We start from the raw sequence: 19,657 nt of genomic DNA, 5'->3' as shown, positions 1-19,657 counted from the left end.
AGGAGAATCACTTGAACCCAGGAGGCAGAGGTTGCAGTGAGCCGAGATTGTGCCACTGCACCCCAGCCTGGGCGACTGAGCGAGACTGTCTCATCAAAACAACTGTATGAATGACATTTGCCTACTTTAATCGACGAGGGAATAGAGAGAGTGGATGAGAAACATGCCTAGTTTTATGCTTGAATCTAGAAGCCACCAACTCTCCCTCTAATCCTCTAGTGACTTACAGAGAAGTATGGATCTTTATAAACCACAGGATAACTAAACTTTACTGAAGCTAAAATCTGGGGATTACAGAAACTGTCAATAATTAGAGGAACGTTTAATGATACTTCAAAGCATAAAGGATACTATCCTTCAGAAATGGGAGCTATACAGAAATCTTAACACACCAGATTATGATCACGATGATCAGAAAAGTCTCAAATCAGATATAAAATATAAGGAAGAGATACTGCCTCGTTAGACTTGGGGAAGAGGTAAGTCACTTGACACTGATCAGAAGGAGGCTGGGCAACTTTTACACAGTGGAATTTATAACCAAGATTATAAACGGAACCCAGGTGATACACTTAGGCTTGTCCTCATGTTTCTTTTCCCCATTTTAACTCAGATACATCCAGCAGTCATGGCTTCAAAAGCATATGATCAAAGATTAGAAAACATATAACTTACTATTTTTTTGAGACGGAGTCTCGCTCTGTTGCCCAGGCTGGAGTACAGTGGCGTGATCGTGGCTCACTGCAACCTCCACCTCCTGGGTTCAAGCGATTCTCTTTTCTCAGCCACCTGAGTAGCTGGGATTACAGGCGCGTGCCACCACACCCAGCTAACTATTATTTGTATTTTTCGTAGAGATGAGGTTTCACTGTGTTAGCCAGGATGGTCTCGATCACCTGACCTTGTGGTCCGCCTGCCTCGGCCTCCCAAAGTGCTGGGATTACAGGCGTGAGCCACCGTGCCCGGCCGAAAACACATAACTTACAAAAATGGAGGTGATTCCTCATGTTGTCAGACAATACCAGCAACAACAACAACAACAAAAAAGAGGTGGTGACGGTCAGAAAAAGAGCATAAAAAAGACCAAGATACCTGTATGTCTCAGATATGCTACACTAACCAGTCTTGTTTTTAATGTCTCTATTTATTAAAAAATAGCAGATTAAGTAAGGGTGAGGTCTTTTTTGTCTTTTAGCAGTTTTTCTTTTGGGCCAAGTTCATGATAAAAAACCACCATGCAAACAGCAAATAATTCTTTCAAAACTGGCCCCATTTCTGAATTAGAAGGCTTCATTCCTCTTTAACCCAACAGATCTTGCCATTTTCTCCAAGCTGTACAGTTCCACTGGCCACCAACTGGAGGGCTGCAGGAAATGTTTTATGTTCTGCTAATTTTACTCTTTCAGAAAGAGTTGCAACAGTATCACCCCTCTTCACGGGAACAGCTTCTTGCAAAATAATTTGTCCAGCATCTACCTCTTCCTGGAAAAGTAAGCAAAAGTTTTGAACATTACCTTCTAGCCAGTGTAATTTACATCTGACTACTAATATTATGTTGGTAGAAAAAGACATACTCACAGCTACAAAGTGTACAGTACACCCAGTAACTGTGACTCCGGTTTCCAGGGCTTGCTCATGGGCATTGGAACCCTTAAAAGAAGGGAGCAAGGATGGGTGGATATTGAGCATTTTTCCTAAAAATTAAAAAAAGCATAGCGGTCAGAATTTAAAAATCCTGGGTATTCTGTTAAAGGAATATGTTTTTCTATCTAGATCTGAAGTCAAACAGGAGTTGGATTCTGGGATGGATGTTTTCTTTGCCAAACACAGAAATGAGGTAAAAGGAAGTAAGTTCTCATCCACAAAGGTCCCGGAAGTAGCAAGTACCCGCCTTGCACAGCCAAAGGCATGCTGGGATGCTCTGAACAGACACTCATGGTGACAGGAAGGTGGGGAGTTCAAGCTGATACCAGCTTGTTGCTGGCACATACTATTAAAAAGAAGCAAGAGGTTCTTACATAGTGTCTACGTGCTTGACTTCTAACCACAAAGTGACCTGTCCACCAGACAGATGCTAGATTAGTTCTGTGTGGCTCATGTCACCAAAGGCATTGTTGATTTTATATCACACCACAAGTGCTCTAACTACATTCACCTAAGAATACATAAAGTCTTTGGAGGGAAAATGCATTTATTGTTCAACTGTGTGACCAACTGTGTGCACACATACACAAACAGGATGCAGTCCAGGCTTTTGGGGAGAAGGCAGTAACATAGATAGTATGTGTTTTCTGGCAATAACCTCCTCCTTGCCAACGTCTGGCAATGGTCTGTTTCCTGAGAGAGGATGGACTCTTCCTTTCGGGACATACGGAATCATTCTCTTTTGCTTCTAAACAAGTAAAGGAAGGTTCCGAATATTTATTCAGAAGATGAAATATTATCTTTGGAGTAATGTGAAACAAAACTAAGCTACATTAGAAAAAGTGATTAATTACAGCAAGCCAAAGTAAATGGATAGAGAGCAGATTAATAAATCATCATTGGGTCATTCTTTAGAGTAAAACAAAGGAAATTAAACTGTGACCTGTGTTGAAGTATTAATAAAATATCACAGTCAAACAGGAGTTGGATTTCTGGGAAGGGTGTTCACTACTGGGATTGTCTGGCAAGTTAACTGTTCTGGAGACCATTTTCAATTGATTTCTCAATGTAATATCAAATAATTTTTGCTTACCATTCCACTTTCGGACAAAGGGGCCAGAAAGAATTCTCATGAATCCTGCAAGACAGACTATGTCTATGGAGAACTCTTCAAGGACTAGGTCAATTGCATTGTCAAATTCTACACGATTTTTATACAGTTTATGATTAATTACCTGTAACAGAAAAAGATAAGCACAACCTTTTTCAATGAATTACCAAAAATAATTAAAAACTCAACCTTTACACAGCCCATACTTCACTTCTTTGTAAAGATATACCTGATAGAGAGATTATTAAGAAAGGGACAGGATGAAGGAGAAGGCAAGGCCAGCACCCACCGACAATGGCAGAAGTCTAAAGAATAAGTGCCCCACAGACCAAGGTCCAGTGAGGGCAGATTATGAGCTTAAATATGGCCCACAGGAAAGATATTTTCCCAAGTCACTTACTCTAGTGGGAATACCAGCTCTTTCCGCTTTATCTAACCCAGCTACTGCGGCTTTGTTGGAGATAACAACATCAATTTGTGCAGAGCTATTTGGTTCCCGAGTACTGTCTATAAGTGCTTGCAGGTTCGATCCTGAGAAGGAAGAAAAACAACAGTGAGTTCATACTTTTTTTTTGAGACAGAGTCTCACTGTCGCCCAGGCTGGGAGTGCAGTGGCACGATCTTGGTTCACTGCAACCTCTACCTCCTGGGTTCAAGGAATTCTCCTGCCTCAGCCTCCCAAGTAGCTGGAATTACAGGCATGTGCCACCATGCCTGGCTAATTTTTTTATATTTTTAGTAGAGATGGGGTTTCACCATGTTGACCAGGCTGGTCTGGAACTCCTGACATTAGGTGATCTGCCCACCTTGGCCTCCCAAAGTATTGGGATTACAGGCGTGAGCCACTGTACCCGGACTCACACTTCTTAAAAAAAGAGATGTGCTGTTTTGAATAGGGGACTGTCAAATTTTCTGAATAAATGTCTTGGAAAAGACTGGTGATATGTGAGGCTTCTAAATTCCCTTTCTCTTGGCATAGGCAACTAAAGTAAATATGGAAAAAGCTTCTGTATAGCAATGGAAACAATCAACAAAGTAAGGAGACAACCCACAGAATGGGAGAGAATATTTGTAAACTACCCATCTGACAAGGGATTAATAACCAGAATATATAAGGAGCTTAAACAATTTATTAGGGAAAAATCTAATACTCTGATTAAACATGGGCAAGAGATCTGAATAGACATTTCTTAAAACACACAAATTGCAAACAGGTATATAAAAAGGTGCTCAACATCATTGATCATCAGAGAAATGCGAACCAAAACTACAACGACGTATTGTCTCACCCCAGTTAAAATGGCTTTTATACAAAAGACAGGCAATAACATGCTGGCGAAGATGTGCAGAAAAGGGAACCATCACACACTATTGGGAATGTAAATTAGTACAATTATCATGGAGAACAGTTTGAAGGGTCCTCAAAAATTAAAAAAAAGAGCTACCATATGATCCAGCAATCCCATTGCTAGGTATATACCCAAAAGAAAGAAAATCAGTGTATCAAAGAGATATCTGCAGTTTCATGTTTATTCTCCATAGCCAAGTTGGAAGCAACCTAAATGTTTATCAGCAGACAAATGGATTAAGAAAATGTGGTACATCACATAATGGAGTACTATTCAGCCATAAAAAAGAATGAGATCCTGTCATTTTCAACAATATGGATGGAACATGAGATCATTAAGTTAAGTGACATAAGTCAAGCACAGAAAGACAAACCTCACATGTTCTCACTTACTTGTGGGAGCTAAAAATTAAAACAGTTGAACTCATGATGATAGTGCAATGATGGTTATCAGAGGCCAGGAAGGGTACTGGGAGAGACAGGGAGAGGGGATGCTAATGGGTACAAAAATATAGTTAGAACGAACAAAATCTAGTGTTTGGTAGCATAACAGGGTGACTATAGTCAACAATAATATATTACACATTTTAAAATAACTGAAAGAGGCTGGGCGCGGTGGCTCACGCCTATAATCCCAGGACTTTGGGAGGCCAAGGCAGGTGGATCACCCTGAGGTCAGGAGTTCGAGACTAGCCTGACCAGCCTGGCCAACATGACGAAACCCCATCCCTACTAAAAACACAAAAAATGAGCCCGGCATGGTAGCAGGCACCTGTAATCCCAGCTACTCAGGAGGGTGAGGCAGAAGAATCGTTTGAAACTGGGAGGCAGTGTTTGCAGTGAGCCAAGATTGTGCCACTGCACTCCAGCCTGGGCGACAGAGTGAGATTCTATCTCAAAAAACCAAACAAACAACACACTGAAATAATATAACTAGATTGTTTGTAACACAAAGAAAGAATAAATGCTTGAAGTGATGAATACCGGGACGTGATTATTACAGGTTGTATGGCTGTATCAAAAGATCTCATGTACCCCATAAATATATATACCTACCATGAACTCATAAAAATTAAAAATTAAAAAAATTCCCTTCCTCTTGGGATAATGGATTAATAGATTGTGAAAAGCACGGATATTCCTGGATGGCCTCCAGTTCCATCCATATTGCTGCAGATGATGTGGTTTAGGATATGTAATTGCTCCTACAAATATTGTATCTTATGATCTAGCACTGTAGTAGAAACAGTATAACATTATGTCAAAACTGACTGATGAGAAATAAGCTGCTTAATTAAGCAAGAAAAATTGACCCTCTCAAGAACCACTATGCTATGACCATTACAATAGTTTCTTTAAAAAAATTTTTTTTACATTTAGATTCAGGGGTACACACGCTTGTTTAGTACATGGGAATATTGTATAATGGTGGGGATTGGGCTTCTAGTGTACCTATTACCTAAATAGTGAACATTATACTTGATAGAAAAATTTTCAACCCTCACCCCTTCTCCCACACTTCCCTGTTTTGTCTACTGTTTCCATCTTTTTCTTTTTTCTTTTTCTTTTTTTTTTTGAGGTGGAGTCTTGCTCTGTCGCCAGGCTGGAGTACAGTGGTGCGATCTTGGCTCACTGCAACCTCCGTCTCCCGGGTTCAAGCGATTCTCCTGTCTCAGCCTCCAGAGTAACTGGGACTACAGGCGTGCGCCAGCACGCCCAGCTAATTTTTGTATTTTTAGTGGAGACAGGGTTTCACCATGTTGGCCAGGATGGTCTAGGTCTCTTGACCTCATTATCTGCCTGCCTCAGCCTCCCAAAGTGCTAGGATTACAGGCATGAGCCACAGCGCCCGGCCCTATTGTTTCCATCTTTATGTCCACATGTACCCACTGTTTAGCTCCTACTCATGAGAACATGCAACATCTGGTTTTCTGTTTCTGAGGCAGTTCACTCAGGATAACGGCCTCCAGTTCCATCCATATTGCCGCAAATGATGTGGTTTTATTCTTTTTTATGGCTGCACCTTACAATAGTTTCTTTGCTTTATTATCAACTTGGGCCTAAAATACATTAAAACCTTAAGATCGACTTGTAAAGCAATTAAACTTCTGGGAATGAATCCTGAAGAAATATCAGAGCTGGGTGTGGTGCTGCATGCCTGCAGTCCCAGCTACTCGGCGAGCTAATAAGGTGGAAGGATTGCTTGAGGCCACAGCTGGAAGCTGCAGTGTACTATGATTGCATCTGTGAATAGCTACTGTACTCTAGCCTGGGCAACATAGCAAGACTGTCTCAAAAAGAATCATGATGATCTTGGCCATCAAATTAAAAAAAAATCAGATACGCATTTAAGAACATACTGAATATTTGCAAGAATGTTCATAGCAATGTTACTTACAATAGAGGGAAAAAAATCAGGCTACATCCATCTGAGAGAATACAATACTCATTACTTTACCCCTTTATCCATAAAGGTCAAACATAAACTACTTCTTCTTAATAATATAACAATAAAAATTCCTCAACTGTTTTCAGACTTTTCAACAACAAAGCTATGATACAAAATGAGCTGGAACTTCAATCTTTTCTGGTTTCTCTTTAACCGGCTTTCTGAAATCCTCTACTTTTTTCTTTGGGAGCGGTCTCAAATTCCTAAGAAAAGTGGAAAGCCTAAGAATGCTGAAAAGACAAAGACAACCCTCATGATTCCCTGCAGTCCCTAGACTCTGCCGAGAGTATCCTTACAATCTCAAAAAGTGCAGGGAGGAAAGGAAGGGCAGTCAACAGCTCTACAGTGAAGAGGAAGCCATATCTCACCTGTTCCAGATATTAAGACAGCCACTCTGGCCTTTTTTTTTTCAAAAGAGAAATGATTTTTCAGGGAGCCATTCTTCAACACTGACCCATTTATTTGCATGCTTTCAATTAGATTCTTGACTTTCACACGTGGAGAACCTTCATTCCAAACATATTCATAAATAAGTAAAGAACAATTGTGAATTAACAGGAATAATGGAAAGAAAAATACTTTATGAAAACTTTAGGGTATATTTATTTTATCCTGAAAATAAGATAATGCAAAGACTAAAATGAACAACACCTTTGTATCACTTAACACTATTCGTTCATAAAAACTTCCAAAAGGTGAACATACGTAATTACTTCAACTAAAAGCTACAGATCACATCACTATCTTGAAGCACATAGTGGATATATACAACTGCCTGCCAGTATTCTGCCCCTATTCCCCAAATCTTCCTAGTGAGACCACCCACAGTAGTGCCATGACCTCCTGGTCTGGGGGATAAGCATGTGACCTAGCAAAACCATTTAAAGACTTGATATGGGATGTTTTTATTGTAATGTGAGCTGAAGCATGTTATCTTTCTGGCATTTGGAGAACCTGCTTGAAAATGAATCCTACACAATAGAGGAAAGAAAGGCAGATATAGGTGAAGTCAACAAGGTCTGACTCTTTTTTTTCTGTTTTTTATTTTTGTGAATCTTCTCTGTATCATTCCAATTTTAGTATATGTGCTGCCGAAGCGAGCATGTGACATCTTTGTTAGTGAATCTGAGTGGATTTTCTGCCCCTCTGCCAAGTTCTAGCACTTCTAGCAGAGTCCTGACTGATACAGTACTTGTCAGGGTGCTCGCTATTCCTTGAACTGAGCTGAGTGACAAAGCAGAACCATGAGGTCTTGTGTGTGGGGAGATTACTTTGGGAAGTGATCCTGTTGGGTGTGGTTGTGCATGCATGAATGCTCAGAGTTCTGAGGTAGAAATGAAGAGATATGTGGTATTGCTGGGGTGGGTGCTGTCATGTTACATCTGTGTAAAGATAGTTGCCATAGCGATGGCTGCACTAAAAGGTGGGCAGAAAGCTTGTGAGGCAAGGCTGAGGTATAGCTAATATTATACAGCTAAAATTATATACCTAAAAATTAATAAGGAGCAAGTACCTTCAGCTCGTGCAACCACACTGCCAATCACCCAGGCTTCTTCCTTGTGCTGCTGGATATCCCTCAGAATCTGCTCTGTCTGCTCCTTTGATACCACAAGGGCAGCGCCAACCCCACAGTTAAATGTTCTGGCCATCTCTTCCTCAGAGAGTTGTCCTTCCTGCTGTAACCATGAGAAGACTTTGGGGATCCTCCAGGTCTGGGCATCTGAAAATAGACATGAATTGTTTGATTTTTCCTACCTTCTCACACAGAGTACAAAAGTATGTACATATTCAAAGATATGGAAATTATAATCAGGCTCTGCTATTTTATGTAGAGTAAAACTATAAACTGGCCTCTGAGAACTTTTTATTTGGGGATCCACTGGTACCTTAGACATTAAGAACATTTTTTGTTGACACACTTGGCCAGTACTTACAATTGAATGAGGTTTTGTGCTACATTAACGAACTAGACCCTTAGACATTCCCTAGTGGATTAGATAAGGCTAGTAGCTGAATTCCAGCAAAGGCCAGTATACCATCCTTCTGCGAATGTTTGGCTGAGTCTTTGCGATGACCAAAATGCACCCAAAGTACAATGCAAAACTAGATGGCTTGTCTACTTATTTAGAGAAAATGCATACACTACTCAGGAAAAGTTATGCTAATGGAATGCAGATCAACACCCTCTCCCTCTCATTCATTTTAAAATTTAGACTTCCTAGGTCTGCTATAAGAATACATTCTCTCGGTGGGCGCGATTGCTCATGCCTGTAATTCCAACACTTTGGGAGGCCAAGGCAAGCGGATCACATGGTCAGGAGATTGAGACCATCCTGGACAACATAGTGAAATACCTTCTCCACTAAAAATACAATAATTAGCCAGGCGCGTGCCTGTAGTACCAGCTACTAGGGAGGCTGAGACAGGAGAATCGCTTAAACCTGGAGGTGGAGGTTGCAGTGAGCCGAGATGGCGCCACTGCACTCCAGCCTGGTGACAGAGCGAAATTCCAACTCAAAAAAAAAAAAAAAAAAAGAAAAAGAAAAAGAGTACATTCTCTCTTATCACAAATAATACAACAAAAATCTCTAATAAAAATTTTTAGGTAAAGGCCTATATACACACACACAACATTTCTGAATTTAAAACAGAATCTGGATAGTTCTTCGGGATCTATGATTATGGGATCTGATTTTTAAAAAAAACTATACCAAATTAAATTATTTATGATGCTCTTAAGAAAGGGAAGCCAATGTGAACTTAGCTTTTTATTAAATAATAAGGTTTACGATCAGTTCTGCCTATTTATTTGGTTTATCTATTGGATTTTTTTTTTTTTTTTGAGATGGAGTCTTGCCCTGTCGCCCAGGCTGGAGTGCAGTGGTGCAATCTCGGCTCACTGCAAGTTACACCTCCTGGGTTTGTGCCATTCTCCTGCCTCAGCCTCCCGAGTAGCTGGGACTACAGGCGCCCACCACCAAGCCCAGCTAAGTTTTTGTATTTTTAGTAGAGATGGGGTTTCACCATGTTAGCCAGGATAGTCTCAATCTCCTGACCTTGTGATCCACCCGCCTCGGCCTCCCAAAATGCTAGGATTACAGGCATGAGCCACCGTGCCCGGTCTTTTTTTTTTTTTGAGACAGGATCTGGCTCCGTTGCCCAGGCTGGAGTGCAGTGGCATGAACACGCCTCACTCGATCTCCCAGGCTCAAGTGATCCTCTCACTTCAGCCTTCTGAGTAGCTGGGACTACAGGCATGCGACACCATGCTTGGCTATTTAAAAAACTTTTTTTGTAGAGACAGGGTCTTACCATGTTGCCCAGTCTAGACCTCCTGGGCTCATGTAATTCTTCTGCCTCAGCCTCCCAAAGTGCTGGGATTATAGGCATGAGCCATCATGCTCAGCTGATGATCAGTTTTTTAATACTTTGGAGTTGATAATTTTTTTTTTTTTTTTTTTGAGACAGAGTCTCTCTCTGTCGTTCAGGCTGGAGTGCAATGGCGTGATCTCTCGGCTCACTGCAACCTCCGCCTCCTGGGTTCAAGCTATTCTCATGCCTCAGCCTCCTGAGTAGCTGGGATTATAGGCATGTGCCACCACACCTGGCTTTTTGTGTGTGTGTGTGTATTTTTAATAGAGACAGGGTTTCATCATGTTGGCCAGGCTGGTCTTGAACTCCTGACCTCAGGGGATCCACCCACCTCAGCCTCCCAAAGTGCTGGAGTTACAGGGGTGAGCCATCACCACACCCAGCCTGGAATTGATACAATTTTAAAAATGAGGCCGGGTGTGGTGGCTCACGCCTGTAATCTCAACACTTTGGGAGGCCGAGGCCAGAGGATCATGATGTCACAAGTTTGAGACCAGCCTGGCCAACATGATGAAACCCCGTGTCTACTGAAAATACAAAAATTAGCTGGGCGTGGTGACGCACATCTGTAATCCCAGCTACTAGGGAGGCTGAGGCAGGAGAATCGCTTGAACCCAGGAGGTGAAGGTTGCAGTGAGCCGAGATTGCGCTACTGCACTCCAGCCTGGGTGACAGGGCGAGACTCCGTCTCAAAAAAAAAAAAAAAATTAAAATTAAATAAAAATAAACATAAAAATGAATCACATGTCTATGACTCTTAGATTCAATTCCATTTATAGTAGCTGGGAAATGTCCACTCTTAATAGTTAAGCTCTCAGAAGATTTAGTAACTACATTGTTCACTATGCTTTCAATAGTTAAAAGTCAATAGCAACTTAAAACTAAATAATGGTACATCTATAAAATGGAATACTTGTTATTAAAAATGATGCTACTAAGACAGGTAGATAGTGATGATATATTTAATGGCAGGGCAAGTAGCAGATTACCAAACTATGATCTTGTTTTAGTGAAGTTTTACAAAGTATTTATAGGAAAAAACATTGACAGACTAAGAGTCTGGTTTCTATAAATAAACAAGTACTTCATGAATAATGTAAGTTGTAATTTTAATGTCAAAAAGTCCTGTCCTGGTGTGGTAGCTCATGCCAGTAATCCCAGCACTTTGGGAGGCTGAGGTGGGCAGATTGCTCTGAGCCAAGGAATTTGAGATCAGCCTGGGCACTGTGGTGAAACCCCGTCTCTACTAAAAATACAAAAAATAGCCAAGTGTGGTGGTGTGTACCTGTGGTCCCAGCTACTCAGGAGGCTGAGGTGGGAGGATCACTTGAACCTAGGACGTTGGGGCTATAGTGAGCTGTGACCGCACCACTGAACTCCAGTTGGGGCGACAGAGTGAGACTCTGTCTCAATAAAAAACAAACAAACAAAAAAACCCCAGAAGCCCTTACTTAATCTGTTGTCAAAGTATGATTCCTGGAAGAAACTTTAGAGGCTGGATGCAAGGAGTTGTGCAATGGCTTTTACTGGAATACAGACATTTGTGTAACTCAAAATATAACTGCTTTCAGGAATATGGCTGTATCAACTTTCAGTTTCTTAATGAGGTGACTACTATGTTGTTTTTAACTAGTGCTGTGCTAGAGCCAGCTTGTAGAGACTGTTAAACAGCCATTTTTAAAGCAGCTATGATGGGAGTATTTATACCACAGAAACTGGCAAATGCACAAATCAGTCCTGCTCCTTTCCCCATTCATCAGCAGGCCACTGTTTTTAACTACTTGAAAAGGATGATGAATGAAAAACTTATTAAGGTTCTTATATATGCTCATCAGAAAGCATTTCTACCCAAGAAGGTCTTAAACCCCTAGTTTCACCCTCCTATGAATCCTTCAACTCCTTACTATGCTCAGTCCATGGACCTGGAAGAGACTCCACTCAGCCTGGCCTGGCCTGTCTGTTTTGCTTCCCTGACTAGGCTGAAATCCCGTCTTCAGCTGGGACGACTCTCCCAGCTTCCCTTGCTGATCTCCTCACTTCCACACAACCTACCTCTGACTCTTCAGTTCTCTCCGAGCTTCACATACGCTGACTCTTGGGTTAGCTCACCAAACCTACTCACCTCTCTCTCTCTGACTGCTTCTCCCCCATGAATGACCCCAATACCTGCTTACTTCAGCTGGATCAACCTAACCAATCTATTTTTCTCTGTTCTTGCTTCAAGGTTATATACAGGCTTTTACTCTGGGAGAAAAACTACATGAGCAGCTTCAGCTTCACCTGTGCCTTCAGTCCTGCTCGCTGTCTCATTCCTGTTTGACCTTGACTGCTTTATCTACTTCTCTCTTCAAGCTCCATCCCAGGCCTGCTCATTTCACTAATACTTCACAGGGAAGTTATTTTATGTAAACTCCCTCAGTTTCTACTCCTTCAAGCCAATGTGTATTAGTTGACTATAGCTGGAAAAGTTTCTCTGACTTTATTCTACAAAAACAAGGAAGGGAGGGGCCAGGCACAGTGGCTCATGCCTGTAATCCCAGCACTTTGGGAGGCCAAGGTGGGTGGATCATTAGGTCAAGAGATCTAGACCATCCTGGCCAACATGGTGAAACCCCGCCTCTACTAAAAATACAAAAATCAGCCGGGTGTGGTGGTGGGCGCCTGTAGTCCCAGCTACTTGGGAGGCTGAGGCAAGAGAATCACTTGAATCCAGGAGGCGGAGGTTGCACTAAGCCGAGATTGCACCACTGCACTCCAGCCTGGTGACAGAGCAAGACTCCATCACAAAACAAAAACAAAAACAAAAACACAGGGAGGGAGGACTCTGTCCCTCACTTTTGCTGCATGCATAAAATTATTCCACTTCCCTTTTACCAGTATGTTTCTTCAAACAGAAATCTCTACCCACTGTCTCCACAACTCTGCCACAACAATCTAGTGGGTGGTATCTATGTCCAGCAAACTGCCTTTCGACCTAACTCTAAAATACACCAGTCTTTTTCTAGTGCTTATTCTAGATATCTGTGCTGTACCTGACACTATGGACCAGTGTCACGTTAAAATCCTACCTTGGGGCTGGGCGTGGTGGCTCACGCCTGTAATCCCAGTACTTTGGGAGGCTGAGACGGGCGGATCACTTGAGGCCTGGAATTCGAAACCAGCCTGGCCAATAAGGTGAAACCCTGTCTCTACTAAAAATACAAAATTAGCTGGGCGTGGTGGTGGGTGCCTGTAATCCTAGCTACATGGGAGGCTGAGGCAGGAGAAGTGCTTCAGCCCAGGAGGTGGAGTTTGCAGTGAGCCAAGATCGCACCATTACGCTCCAGCCTGGGCTACAGAGTGAGACTCTGTCTCAAAAAAAAAAAAAAAAAAGAAAAAATGCAAGTTGATTTGATGATAATACTTTTACATGGTTTACCCTCTGCTTTGGACTGTTCTTTACAGTCACTCTACTTTGAGAAACAACCTTTTGGTCTCCCTCATTCTCTTGGCTATAACTATTACTATGTGCAAATAACCACCCAATTTATCTTCAGCCTGACTTCAACTTCTGCTCACAGTCACCTTGGAATAAACACACTGAAGATTTAAAAACTTTCTACTCCAAACTTACTCTTCCTATGTTAATGATGTTATCACCTACTCACCTGCTTAACTAGAAACCTGAGACTTCTTTTTACTTCTAAGCATAAAATGATTCTCCAATGTGCCTCCCTTCTCTATGCCTTGGTTTAGGTGCTTTTTATCTTGCATATGGATTACTTAATAGCTAACATTTCCTTTCCCGGTGTGTAGGGCTCCACCTTAATAGAGCTTGAAGTTACCAATCCCCTTGGAGGATCTGCTTAGAGTACTTCAACTTTATGTAAACCAATTACATGACCATATTTTATGTCTTATAAATACAGATAATGAAGCAAAAGGAGATAGAAAAGGGTCAATGAGTTTTTCCCTCCCAAAACCCCCAATGATTAAGAATTTTCCATGTGTAATCATGTGTACACTAACTACCCATAGTTTTCTCGCACAATGCATTTTTTTCCTTAGCAATTTTCTGAACAGAAGTTTGTTTTAGTGATCTTACCTAAATCTACCCCAAGTTTCTCAGGGAGGACTCTGGGGATGTTCTCTAGTAATCCTCCACCAGTAATATGGGCAAACGCTTTGACATGTCCTGAACGTAGGATAGGTAACAGTGAATGGCTGTAGATTCTGGTTGGCGTGAGAAGTAAGTCCCCTGTATGTTGAAGAGAGAAGATAAAAACTTAGCCTTTGAATAGAAAACCAAAACATAAAAATCAACTCTGGAGAATGACACCAGTTCTACAATAATGACCAAGTAGCAAACCAAGGTAATTCACTCCCTTTTAGCTCTAAGTAATGAGAGACTAAAACCACTAAATGCTTCCTTCCTCAGACATGTCCAAGCAGGACAGTTTAAACATGAGGGAGTTTACCTAAAGTCTGGTCACCACAACCATCAGGTGCTGGAGAGGAGTACTGGAGGAAAGATTTTGCCACGATCTTCCTCACAAGGCTAAATCCATTGCTATGAAGACCAGATGAAGCTATTCCAACAACAACATCACCCTCGGTGATTCTTTCCAGGTGAGGGAGTTTCTGATCTCGCTCCATGGCACCAACGGCAAACCCAGCTAGGTCATACTCTCCAGGGGGATACATGTCAGGCATTTCTGCTGTTTCACCTCCTGGTGGGATAAGACAAGAGCAAACAAATCAGAGTATCTATAAATCTGTCTAGGAAACAGTGGCACAGGCTACTCTTAACATGAACAATTAACACATGGCTATGTACCGCAAACATTTAAGAAAATGTACTCTACCAGCTGTCTAACAGAACTTTCCACCAAGCAAGATTTCAGGAGAAATAGCGCTCGTTTCCACAAAGGGTGAGATTAGGTAACACCTCTGCAAGCATGTATGCAGCCTCCAAACACCACTGCTTTCACAGAATGAATGCTCAGTTGAATATAACATCATTTCTATAACTGTTTAGTTTCAAAATTGTTTCATATATATTTGATCTTTATAATCAGTCCATTTTTCAGCTGATGGTACAGCCTTAAAGAAGTGACTTAACCAGGACTGCCCAACTCCAAACACCCTAGCTTAAAAAGTATAGCATTTTACTTACAATTATATCACGTCAAGATGTAAGGTATAGGCAGACTCCAAATTAGAAACTGTGTTCTAAATGGTGGTTGAAAGGCAATTTTTGTTTGTTTCAAACTTTATTCCCAGGCTGCTTTAGCTTAATTAGCTACAAAGAATAAATTGTGGGCTGGGCGTGGTGGCTCACACCTGTAATCCCAGCACTTTGGGAGGCTGAGGCAGGTGGATCAGGTCAGGAGTTCGAGACTATCCTGGCCAACATGGCCAAACCCTGTCTCTACTAAAAACACAAAAATTAGCCAGGTGTGGTGGCTTATGCCTGTAATCCCAGCTACTTGGGAGGATGAAGCAGGAGAACTGCTTGAACCCGGGAGGTGGAGGTTGCAGTGAGCCGAGATTGTGCCACAGCACTCCAGCCTGGGCCACAGAGCGAGACTCCATCTCAAAAAGAAAAAAATATATATATAAGCAAAAACTAAAAAGAGCTGCAGTGTCCAAGGGGAATGGGGCTTAAAATATTAGAGATCTAGGTTTTATGAGATCCATAAACAATTTTAGAAAGCAGTCATAATGTAGAATAGCAGCTCCTAGTTACTTCACATTTTTTCTTCTTCAGAAGTTGACTCAATTCAGTTTGCCTCATTCTTAGAAGCCTCATCAAAACTCTTCACAAGATCTGGAACTTCATCATCATCATCCCCTCCAGTAGCAAGCAGTGCTTTTCCATCCACAGACTGTTTGGGCAGAGCTTCAGTTGGTCTCCTTAAACTAGTCAGACTGTCTGCACCAAGCTGGTTTAAGATGCTGGTAGCATTTCTGTCAGCTGCTTTGTCTCAGCATCGCCTGTAATGGTGAAAGTGTTTACTGCCCCAGAGAAATGCTACCAGCATTTGAGGGTTGTTAAAGTTGATCACTGGTCCTTCATTTGTAAACATACTCACCTCTTCAATACCAGAGATATTGTTTACCCTTAACTTCTTTTTTTTTTTTTTTTGAGACGGAGTCTCGCTCTGCCACCCAGGCTGGAGTGCAGTGGCTGGATCTCAGCTCACTGCAAGCTCCGCCTCCCGGGTTCACGCCATTCTCCTGCCTCAGCCTCCCGAGTAGCTGGGACTATAGGCGCCCGCCACCTCGCCCGGCTAGTTTTTTGTAGTTTTTAGTAGAGACGGGGTTTCACAGTGTCAGCCAGGATGGTCTCGATCTCCTGACCTCGTGATCTGCCCATCTCGGCCTCCCAAAGTGCTGGGATTACAGGCTTGAGCCACTGCGCCCGGCCTACCCTTAACTTCTTAAGGAGAACTGAAGTTTTTGTCATCTGCTGTAGCTGAGCCACCTTCTTTTTGTTCCTTTTCCATCAATACATAATTGTGCCTCTAGTTTGGTTGTTTCTTTCATCTTGTCAGAGTGGAAAAGGGTCATGTGGAGGACTAGGGTGGTGCTCAAGGGGTCTTGGGTAGACCAGCTGAGATTAGGTGCACACATGCGGGGATGCAAGATGGCACAATTTCTGGTTGAAATGGTCATATAAAAGAGGCAGTTTCTTTGGGAGGCTGTGATGGGCAGATAGCTTGAGCCCAGCAATTCAAGACCAGCCTGGGCAACATGGCAAAACCCCATCTCTACAAAAAGTACAAAAATTAGCTGGGTGTGGTGACACATGCCTGTAGCTCCCAACTACTTGGGAGGCTGAGGCAGGAGGATCCCTTGAACCCAGGAGGTCAAGGCTGCAGTGAGCTGTGATTGAACCACTGCACTCCAAACTAGGTGACAGAGACAGACCCTTTTTTTTTTTAAATAAAAAAAAGTGGTTGGTTTGTTTCTTGATCAACCTATAGATTCATTTTGCTCAAATATTTCATGTATAGTTAAAGATACTTCTATAAAACTTGGGCATATATTATTTATGTCACTCTATGGGAAAATTTGGCTTTAGTTAAGATCCGGAATGCCAGGAACCCATCTGCCTCTACCGTAGGGCCAATAAGGAGGAAATAACTCCTAGACCTGTTTGTTGAGGAGGCTACTGAGACTGATGCGGATGTTAAAAGGTGGCCAAAAATTGGGAAGAAAGATAAGGCCTGACAGTTTAGGAGTACGGGTCTAGTGGACAAACCCTTGAGGAGGGCTTTGAAGGTAGCAGGCTCTAAATTTAATTCAAGTAGTTTTACCTATATTTCATTTGCTGCATCTTGTGATATACAGTCTCCCTTGCTAGTTATATTGGCACCAATCACATTTTTACATAGGGCTAAAATACAATAAGAAAGATATGTTATTGATTAAAATGGCTGGTCATACCAAGAAGAGCACATCCAGCTTTTCCACAAGCTTTAGCAATTCCAGCAACAACGGCTTCAGTTACACTGAGGTCAAGTTTTCCACAGGAAAAGTAATCAAGGAAGAAGAGGGGCTCTGCTCCTTGTGCCAGAATATCATTAACACACATTGCTACCAAATCTTGACCAATGGTATCATGTTTGTTGCACAGCTGGGCAATCTATATAAGAACAATATAAACATCCACATTAGGGAATAAGTTCAAAATTGTATCTTATCCATTTGGCTAGCTGCTTTTAACACCTAAAAACAAAAGAACACGAAATTCTGACAAGCTGCTTGTTCTAAAAGTATCCCTTTATCCTCTAAAGTACCTTTCCATCCAAATATAATCTAAATAATAATTTGTTATTAGAAATGTGCAGATATTTTAGCCATTTTACATGGTTATTTGGTATGGTCCTTTTTAGCTCATATTATGTCAAGAGAAGAAAAATATATATTTGACATACAGTAAACGTCCTCTTATCTTTCATAAAAGGCCTTTATTCACAAAGGTGTCTGATTACCTTTAGTTTAGTTCCAACGCCATCTGTTCCAGAGGCCAGAAGGGGATCTTTGAAACCAGCTGCTTTTAAATCAAAAAGACCAGCAAAACCTCCAAGATCAACTTTACAGCCTGTTGGAGAGGAAATTAATTACTTGCTACATTTTAATAGATTAAACGTGTAATGATTTAAATGTCTACTAGTTTAAAAAAATCAGTATATTTAGCAGCCTGAGACATACTTCTGGAAGAAATAGATGATTGAAACAGCTGTTCTCAGAAATGACATAATCAAATCAACTGGGAGAATGTAATCATTTAATTAATATGTAACATGTTAATAGGTTAAACATATTAACATACAATATGTTAATATGTTGTTAATATGTTTATATAACATACATACAATATGTTAATGTTTATATAACATATAAACATACCACTTCTTCATAAGAATGGCTGAAACAAGAGATGCCCTTCCTGAGCATGAGAGACTGCACCATGTGCTCAAAGAATTGATTAAGACAGTAATTAAATAGTAAAGGACCAGCCAGATGTGGTGGCTCACGCTTGTAATCCCAGCACTTTGGGAGGCTGAGGTGGGCGGATCGCCTGAGGTCAGGAGTTCAAAACCAGCTTGGCTAACATGGTGAAATCATGTCTCTACAAAAATACAAAAATTAGCCAGGCATGATGGTGGGTGCCTATAATCCCAGCTACTCGGGAGGCTGAGGAGGGAGAATCGCTTGAAATCAGGAGGTAGAAGTTGCAGTGAACCGAGATGGTGCCATTGCACTCCAGCCTGGGAGAGAGAGCAAGACTCCATCTCAAAAAAAAAAAAAAAAAAAGAGTAAAGGAGCATACATATCCTTTTGAGTTTAACATCACAGATGATAAACACTTTCCTTAATATTAAAGATAAGAAAGCAGAAGACTGGGTTTGGCTTAAGCGGGGCAAAACTTACAGTAACCAAATATTACTTTGGAAAAATTCCTGTTAAATATAAAACCCAAATCCATTCACAATGTATATCAACGTTAATGAATTAGCAAAGTATAGGATCACTGACCTGATCTGGAAGTGGCTTCTGCTAAAGGCTGAATTTTCTTGACCAGCGTATTTCCAGCTGCAATGTCTACTCCAGATTCCTTGTAAGTCAAACCCCTAAAGAATTAAAAACAAGTCATCACCTAAACACCAGGGAAAATTATTTTAATCTTAAAATATTATTTAAAGCAGAAGGTATCCCCAGTGATTTTCACATCCCCTAAAGTGCTTAAAATTTTTAAAAGTCAGTGCTTGGGCCCACATCTATACAGATTCTGATTTAACTGGTCTAGGGCAGGCTCTGGGAATTGAAACAAGTTTGAACAATCTCCCCAGCTGATTTGATTACATCATCCCCAAGAACCGCTATTCTAACTCAATCACCTATTTCTTCCAGAAGTACTTCTCACAGGCTGCTAAACATACTGATTTAAACTATTTTTTTTACTAAGGTAAAATATACACAACATAAAGTTCAGCATCTTAACCATTTTTAAGTTCAATGGTATTGAATACAATGATAATGTTATGCACCCAGCCCCATCATCCATCTCCATAACCCTTTATCTTGTAAAACTGAACCTCTGTCCCAATTAAATAACTCCCCATTCCCCACTACCCCCAGACCCTAGCAACCATCTATTTAAAAGTAGACATACTGATATTTTGCTACAACTTTTCTCAGTTTACTTTTGGTATGAACAAGAGGAATGCCTAATCAAGTCAAA

At 41.3% G+C, this 19,657-nt stretch overlaps 1 protein-coding gene and 1 long non-coding RNA gene across 18 annotated transcripts in view; one reads left to right on the top strand and one right to left on the bottom strand.

The window, feature by feature from the left end:
• Positions 1 to 301: 301 nt before the first annotated feature.
• GART (phosphoribosylglycinamide formyltransferase, phosphoribosylglycinamide synthetase, phosphoribosylaminoimidazole synthetase) overlaps positions 302 to 19,657 on the bottom strand; it is a 39,339-nt gene continuing 19,983 nt past the window's right edge. For 15 of the 17 annotated variants that reach the window (XM_005548782.5, XM_065540936.2, XM_015446887.4 and 12 more), the window contains 11 exons: positions 18,952 to 19,046; positions 17,904 to 18,013; positions 17,356 to 17,554; positions 14,382 to 14,633; positions 14,009 to 14,161; positions 8,066 to 8,272; positions 6,921 to 7,058; positions 3,156 to 3,286; positions 2,738 to 2,879; positions 1,579 to 1,694; positions 302 to 1,482 (listed from right to left, as the gene is read on the bottom strand). In XM_005548782.5, the coding sequence (XP_005548839.3) occupies positions 1,291 to 1,482; positions 1,579 to 1,694; positions 2,738 to 2,879; positions 3,156 to 3,286; positions 6,921 to 7,058; positions 8,066 to 8,272; positions 14,009 to 14,161; positions 14,382 to 14,633; positions 17,356 to 17,554; positions 17,904 to 18,013; positions 18,952 to 19,046 (1,735 nt within the window). In that variant the 3' untranslated portion in view covers positions 302 to 1,290. Of the gene's footprint in view, positions 1,483 to 1,578; positions 1,695 to 2,737; positions 2,880 to 3,155; positions 3,287 to 6,920; positions 7,059 to 8,065; positions 8,273 to 14,008; positions 14,162 to 14,381; positions 14,634 to 15,079; positions 15,901 to 17,355; positions 17,555 to 17,903; positions 18,014 to 18,951; positions 19,047 to 19,657 lie in introns of all 17 variants that reach the window. The other 2 variants (XR_012432040.1, XR_012432039.1) reach the window with 2 other exon arrangements.
• Positions 1,404 to 2,580, top strand: LOC123572202 (uncharacterized). Its single transcript, XR_006696540.3, has 2 exons — positions 1,404 to 1,490; positions 1,774 to 2,580. It is a non-coding gene; the product is annotated as an uncharacterized lncRNA (long non-coding RNA).

The sequence above is a fragment of the Macaca fascicularis genome, chromosome 3 (assembly GCF_037993035.2).
Source record: "Macaca fascicularis isolate 582-1 chromosome 3, T2T-MFA8v1.1".
Classification (NCBI taxonomy): domain Eukaryota; kingdom Metazoa; phylum Chordata; class Mammalia; order Primates; family Cercopithecidae; genus Macaca; species Macaca fascicularis.
Note: the sequence above shows the minus strand (reverse complement) of the source record. Positions and strands in the feature narration are given on the sequence as shown.